This window comes from Poecilia formosa, unplaced genomic scaffold (genome assembly GCF_000485575.1).
Source record: "Poecilia formosa unplaced genomic scaffold, Poecilia_formosa-5.1.2 Scaffold469, whole genome shotgun sequence".
Taxonomy (NCBI): domain Eukaryota; kingdom Metazoa; phylum Chordata; class Actinopteri; order Cyprinodontiformes; family Poeciliidae; genus Poecilia; species Poecilia formosa.
Genome location: NW_006800408.1, coordinates 154,883 through 162,391, shown reverse-complemented (window position 1 = coordinate 162,391; position 7,509 = coordinate 154,883). Strand labels below are relative to the sequence as shown.

The following is a 7,509-nucleotide window of genomic DNA, read 5'->3' as shown; positions in this document are numbered from 1 at the left end:
TCCATGCAGAAAGACCAGGCTGGGAATTGAACCCAGAAACTTCTTGCTGCAAGGCAACAGCTCTACCAACTGCACCACTGTGCAGCCCCAGTTCAATACTATTCAGTTCAATTATTCTAAGTTTAGTCCAAGTCAGTTCAATTAAGTTTAATTCAGTTAAGATCAAATCAGTTGAGTTGAGTTCATTTCAGGTCAGATGAATTGAAATTGATCACTTTTGGGAGAAAATTGTGTTTATTAATCAATAAAGAAACAAAACTCAGCCTGTCAAACAATCTTTTACTGTATTACTAATAAAAAATCATCACCTGTTTTTACTAAATGTGGTACAAGTACAGACTGCCTGAATCAGGATAAATAATAAGCCCAATGTATTGTTTGCACTCCAGTGAAATTAGACAAGCAGAGTTAGTGACTGAAACTGAAGAAAGAAATGAAGCAGTCTAATTGATTCTCAGTTTTTATGAGCTGAAAACATTGATTGAGTTGAAAAGATTCTTTACTTCACATTATTTTTTTTCAGAAACCAACATGTACTTTAGCTCTAAAGAAAAAGAAAACAGGAGAAATAATAAGCCTCCAAAATAGAGGACTTTTTCTTCATAGAAAACATTCTGTTCTTTCAATCATAACAAAGCCTGTTAAAGAAAACCTGATAAGGTTTTGTTGTTTCTGCCACGTTTCATTTCATCAGGCAGAAGAAAGAGAGGCAGAGCATCGCAGAATGTGGGAGGCAGGACAGGTGGACTACCTTGGCAGAGATGCTTTCCAGAACATCCAGAAGATGCTGGACCGCTTCCTAGACCCACAACATGAAACCTCTCTTCCTTAAAGTGTGACGCCACTCGCTAAAGTTTTTACACCCCTTGAACTTGTCCAGATGAAAACTTTCATTAATTGTATTAGGATTTTATGGGAGTGATCAATAGAAAGTACTATTTTCATGTTTGTTCCATCAAAAGCATGAAAAGTTGAGTATAATTTCCCTCCAGTTCCACAGTGATGCAGTAAAAATCATGTGAAATCATAATGAATTGTTTGTTTGGTTGCAATGGGATTAAATGTGGAATAGTTCAAGTCTGATGTTGATATGAGCTTTTCAATGCATAGAGAAGTCATGAAGTGTAAAATCACCAAACAGCCTAAATAATACAAACACTGTAGAGGTTTTTTATGATCTTCTCATTAAAAGTACAAAACATTTTCCTTCCTGTAACTTTAGACAGATGTGGACACTGTGACTCATATTTAAACTGTGATATGTTTTCCTATTTGTGTTATGTTATGGATAAAAGCTCTATGACAAAGCTGTGAAAACTGACTTAATCATTATTTACTTTTTTTTAAAACTTTGATCATGTTGTTTTCCATACATGTTGAAGATTATATTTAGATTAAAGCCCTATACTTTTCAAAATGACTTGTTTTGGGCTTATGCAGACTAAGGGTCTTAACAACAAAGATTTTTTTATTACCTTTTTTCTTTTTATTAACTTTTACAGTTAGAGATAACTCGCTAAGCAAGGTGGTGCTTAAAATAAGCATTTTTGCTATTTATTAGCTGCGTTTAGCAAACTAAATGGAGCAAGTAACACAACATGCTAGTGATGGCAGCATTTAGGCTAACATTAACATTTTGGCTCATTTTAGCTTATACACTAATATTAACATACTGAATGGAGTAAGTCCATGTTAGTCGATATGCTTGTGATTCTCCTCTTATTTGGTGCATGTTACCCAAGCTTAGCATTGATGCTAATGTTTAGCATCAGAATGATGTGTTCCAACCAATGGGTGCACTTTGATCGGCCCGTTTAAATTTCTTCAGAAAATTCTATTCTATTCTATTCTATTCTATTCTAAAGGAATCATAATGTATAGTTTCCTGTTTTTAAGAACTGTTTTGGCTCTAAAACATGTTGAGTGGATTTTGTATGAATGGTGCAGACTAAATCAATTTGTCCTGCTTTTAGCACATTTTTATTTTTGGTTGGTGGATGAAAGATTAATTCAGAAAAGATTTAAATTACCCAAAGCACGAAATCAACCCTCTCGCCCGGAACGTTAGCTGGAGATAGGCACCAGCAACCCTCCCGACCCCACTGAGGGACAAGGGTGTTCAGAAAATGGATGGATGGATGGACGAAATCAACCCTTAAACAAGTGATGCCTGTCAGCAGGGGGCACTGTGACTCTTCATGCAAGCTTGTTCAAGTGTGACAGGCCATCAGTGAGGGTGTAATGCAGATTATTAGATGTCTGACTGCAGTCAACAAACTGCTGAGCAATCCTTATCTAATAGCAGCTCTGTGCATGTCATCTTCATGGGCATTCCTCCTGAATTGTGTTGTCACAGTGATGGAGCGGAAGGAAAAACTGCAGCAGAGCTTGCTGCAGGGAGACCGCTCTGACTGATCAAGATTAAAGTAGGAGAGCTGATCTGAGATAAAGTGCTGCTTTCTTTTGACAGCCACTTTGATTAGGCTATGAGAGGTGAGCAGGAAACAAGGAACAGTCCCTGAAGGTACTAATGTCTCCAGTGGTAATTACAGCTCCTCTCATGTTGACCATCTACTGACCGTTCTACTGGACAGACCAGTCCAACCAGTAAGGCAGCAGCTTTAACTGTGTTAAAGTTTCCACTCACTGAACATGTGAAATGAAGTCCAAACTCATAGGATTTTGGAAAACAGTTAATAATAACAGGATAAATCAATGATGTATAATATCTCATGCAACTAATGAACATTAACTGTTGAATCCGGTTTACTCTGGATTCAGTTACAGATTTTTTATATAGATGAACATATTTATGTGTACATGCTTGTAATTTTATATTAATGTTATTTTATATTTTATACTATATTATATTTTATATTTAAGTCATCAAAGAAAAACATCAAAATATATATTTTACTGTTTAAACTTCATGAGGAAGTCTATTACACTGGACTGCGGACACAATGAAATTGAGCAAAAAGGTGTGTAAAGAACAAAATAATATTTAAAAGGCATTTCATTTATATTTGAATAACGGCAAACATCTAAATGTACAATTAAAATACTTTGTTGTAAATATTTGGTGCATTTTACAAAAAAATCATTGTAAGCAAAACATGAGGACATGAAATGTTGCTGCAAAAAAAGAATCACCCAAATATTTTTTTTTCACTTGGGAATTAAGGTATATTCTATTCTATTCTATTCTATTCTATTCTATTCTATTCTAGCTTCAGATTATTGTTGTATGTGTTCTATGTAAAAGTGATCTAACCATCAGATTCAACTAACTGGAATCACTGGTTGAACAGGTATGTGGCAACAGTGGAGAGAAAAACATTTTCTAACCTTTATTTAATCAGATTAAAGACTCAGTGAGATCAAGACTTAGAGAAAAAAAAGAGCTTCTGCATTCAGAGATGAAAATCCTCATCTCCATTGAAAATGAATCCAAGTGACTTTTATTGTTGTTTTTTGTTCACCAATTACTGTAAATAGAACAAACATTAGAAACTAACTTAGAGAATCATTGATCTACAAAATCAATAACCAGATAAGAGAACGAATAACAGCAACAAGGAAAAAGACAAAGCACAGAAAAATAACCAAATGGTGTCACAACAAAAACAATGAAATTGTTTAACATATGCAGATTAGATTTACTTTTGTCCCCTTCAAGTTTTTTTTCTGACCTCCAAATAATATTCCCTAATATTATTTTATGAATCTAGGATCACATATATTTTGGGCAGAAGTGAAAAAGAGAGGGATAGAAAAATAAATAAACAATTAAATAAATAAAAGTATATGCCAGAAAAAAAGAACAAATAATGAAATAAATAAAGAACACTTTTATTAGACTGTCTCTTTGTTTCCATAGTGTAGAATTATGGAGTATATTTTAATGAAATATTCAAATTGATTTTTATTTGTTGCTGTTTCATTGATATATGTTGTGTGAGAAAGTCTAGCCATTGTGAGGTACTAATATTTTTCCAGATAAGCTGTATTGTTTTCTTGGTGACAGTCCAGCAGCAGGTTTGGGTCTGTCCATCCATTCATTTTCGTTACACCCTTGTCCCTTAGTGGGGTCAGGAGGGTTGCTGGTGCCCCTCCAGCTAATGTTCCAGGTGAGAGGCGGGGTCACCCTGGACAGGTCACCAGTCTGTCGCAGGGCAACACACACACTCACACCTAGGGGCAATTTGGAGAGGCCAATTAACCTGACAGTCATGTTTTTGGACTGTGAGAGGAAACCAGAGAAAACCCACACATGCACAGGGAGAACATGCAAACTCCATGCAGAAAGACAGGGGCTGGGAATTGAACCCAGAACCTTCTTGCTGCAAGGAAACAACTCTACCAACTGCGCCACTGTTCAGTTCTTCTAGATTACCAATAAACAGAGCGGATAGTGGGATGTCGTGGCCAGAGACCTGAGACAGTTTGGTGATTGTTCCTTTCCAGTCGCTTGTTTTGGTGGACAGACCCAGAATGTGTGGAGGTGGTCATCAATGTCTGATTATGTAATCCATGCTGAGCATCCTGTGCTGTGTGAGGTGAGTTCTATGGAGTATTTTATATTCTATACTAAGGTCTTTTTCCTATTTATTGATCAGAATTAAAAATGCTTGAAGACATTATATTTTATGTCGTTTTCAGAGTGTTTTTGGCAACTTTGCAATTTCATTGATGCAGTCTAGTTGTCCAAGGTTAGCATTATTGATGTCTTGTTTTAATTGGTTACACTGAAGAAACTGTTTCCGGTAAATGTTGTATTTATCAATAAGCTGTTGATATGTTAATACGTTATCCTCATGGAAGACGTGGCTTGTTCTCAAATGAGAAGAACATGGAGTGGCAGATCGAGTTGGAGTGGTGGTCAGAAAAACTCTAGACTTTGATTAAATTAATCCAAGACACTAAAGTTTGGTTAGAAAGTTGATAAAAACCCTGTGAAACTCATCCGTCATCACCTGCCTGGACAGCTGCTTCCCTCTGACTTCTAATGCAGCTCCCACTTCTCATGCCACTGGGCTCATTTCAGCTTTATTCATAAAAATTTGATTCAAACCATATTTCATGTCAAGTCTGTAATGCATAATAAATGTTATCAGAATTTTCAGATTTAAAATATTTCCTTCAAAGTTATAAAAAGTCTTTCTACTGTGATTTCAACTTGGTGCAATGTCCAGTTCAAATCTTTTAGAAGGATTTCCTGAAACAAACCTTGAAAAGTTCTGTCTTTTCTTCACCACCAACACAGATCCAAGATTGTCGCCCAGCTTGAGGAAGCTTCTGTTTTTTGTCTTTTCTGCTCTCAGATCTCTGCAGCATGCATGATGCATGGCTGTATGAATTACAAAGTTCCAAGAAGAAAACTGTGAGACATCTTTAATAATTAGTGATGTGTGCTTTGACATCAAAGCAAAACAGAAACTGTAAATTCATGTGTTTCTTTGGTTCCACCATGCTAAGCTATGCGGTCTGTAACGGCCTGTGTGGCAGCGTGGTCATGTTTCTGAACGTGTGGACAGCAGAAGGCTTTTGTTCTAATGACAACGTGTTCTCAATCAACATATCATTTTACCTGCTGGTAGTGACAGAGATTTAAAAATCATTTAGCTTTAAATGATTGCCAATTTCTCAAGTTTTATTAATCAAACTAATAATTAAAGAAACAGCTGCCATTGTAGAAAACTTGAACACTCCGTTGAACATTCATATAATGATTTAGCTTTATTTATTACTAGGAATGTAAATCAAATAGTTATAGTGTTTTGCTAAATAAATAAAAAAATGTCCAAAAAAATGTTTATTGTGTCTTAAATCACTCAAAATCATCTGAGAGATCCAGATCAGGCGCAGAATGCAGTTCCACTTCATGCTGGATTCAAAGAGCAACTACTCAAAAATGTTTGTGTTTTTGTTGATGACACTCACCTGTTTTCAGTTAATTGCTTTTATTTTTAAGTCAGTGTTTTCTGTTCACTTTGGGTTACCACTTTATTCCTCTACCAGACAAAAACATTGTTCAGCATGTTTTTCATGCTTGACAATAAAATACTGGCTGCCACACCTTGCTGCTTGTCTATTGTGGGACCTTCTCTGCTTGCCGGGCTTAGCTAAGTCTGAGTAGATGAGATCTAAAAAGAGAGAAGCTGAAACAAAAGCATATTGCAATTTATGAAGTTCAAAGCAAAACACAATGTGTTAAATGTGACAGAACTATTTGTTCCTGTACTTGAAACATTGCCATACCATCGGAGTCATTGGCCCCTCTGAGCGCCACCAGCAGGTAAAATGGGTGAATGTCTTGCCCAAGGTCACAATGGCAAAGTAACTGAGACGGACAGAGTAGGGAGTCAAACCGGCATCCCAATGGTTAAGGACAAAACACCTCAAGCTCAGTTAGTCAGATTGGTGAACATTCAAGGTTCACCATAGATTCTGAGATGGATTTAGGTCTGGACTAGGCCATCCAAACACATGAACATATGTCAATCTAAATCATTTCATATGGATACGTGTTTAGGATGGTTGTCATGTTGGGAGGTGAACCTCCACCCCGGTCTCAAATCTTCTGCAGGGTTTCTTCCAAGACTCTCTTGGATTTACCTCCATCACTCCAACCAGCTTCTCTCCCCACAGCATGATGCTGCCAGCACTATGTTATATAGTAAACATTCTGTGTTACAGTCAGGCCTAAAATTGACATATTTGTAGTTTCATCCAATCAGAGCACCTTCATCCAGACATCTGCTGGGTCTTGACTTGAACTCCAAAAAAAATTAAATTAAAATAAAATAAATAAAAATAATTTTTAAAAATCAGCATGTCCCAATTCTAAATATGTTCATCTGGGATGGATAATTTAGTAAATGGACATGAAAAAAGTAACATACACAATTATAGTTAGATTGTTATCTGTAAGAAAACCCAACATTTTCTTTGCTCTGCACAATGACTCATAGCTTTGTGTTGGTCAACACATAAAATCCCAATAAAGTCTAATTGGGTTTTCGTGGTAGGGGTTTTGGAAAGGCGTCCTCTGTGACTTTTCGAGATATAACGTGATTGTGAGTCTGGAATGACTGTAGATAAATCTCAGCATTTGAAAGTGATTGGATAAAGATTTCTGCCTATCTCATGCCGTTGCTGTTATGCCATGCTCTGGCTGCGTTCAGTCGCATGCTGTGTAGACGGAGGGGAATGTGATAACCAGTAAGGAATCCTAAACTCCTCCATATGCTCTGGACTAACTGCTTTCATCATGTGTGGCAGTCATAGCTTGATTCATGCGCAGAGCTGTCTGGTTAATTGGATCAGAGGTTCCACCAGATTCTTATGACCTGTAATTTGTGAGATCGGGATAATTGGGAATTGCATGAGTAATGACAGTCAGCTGTGGGCTGTGGAGCGGGGGTTATGGGTGCCCTTGTTTCCAAGCCACTTCAGTGGGTGGGACTGGTTTCCACTGAAATCTGGGCCAGAGACTAAACCATATTC

General features: G+C 36.8%; 1 protein-coding gene across 1 annotated transcript in view; it reads left to right on the top strand.

Annotated features, from left to right (window-relative positions):
• The window catches only part of gyg2 (glycogenin 2), a 12,621-nt gene extending 11,314 nt beyond the window's left edge, over positions 1-1,307 (top strand). Inside the window, exon 9 of the mRNA XM_007578165.2 lies at positions 695-1,307. Within this exon, the coding sequence (XP_007578227.1) occupies positions 695-832 (138 nt within the window). The 3' untranslated portion in view covers positions 833-1,307. The remainder of the gene's footprint in view (positions 1-694) is intronic.
• Positions 1,308-7,509: the final 6,202 nt, after the last annotated feature.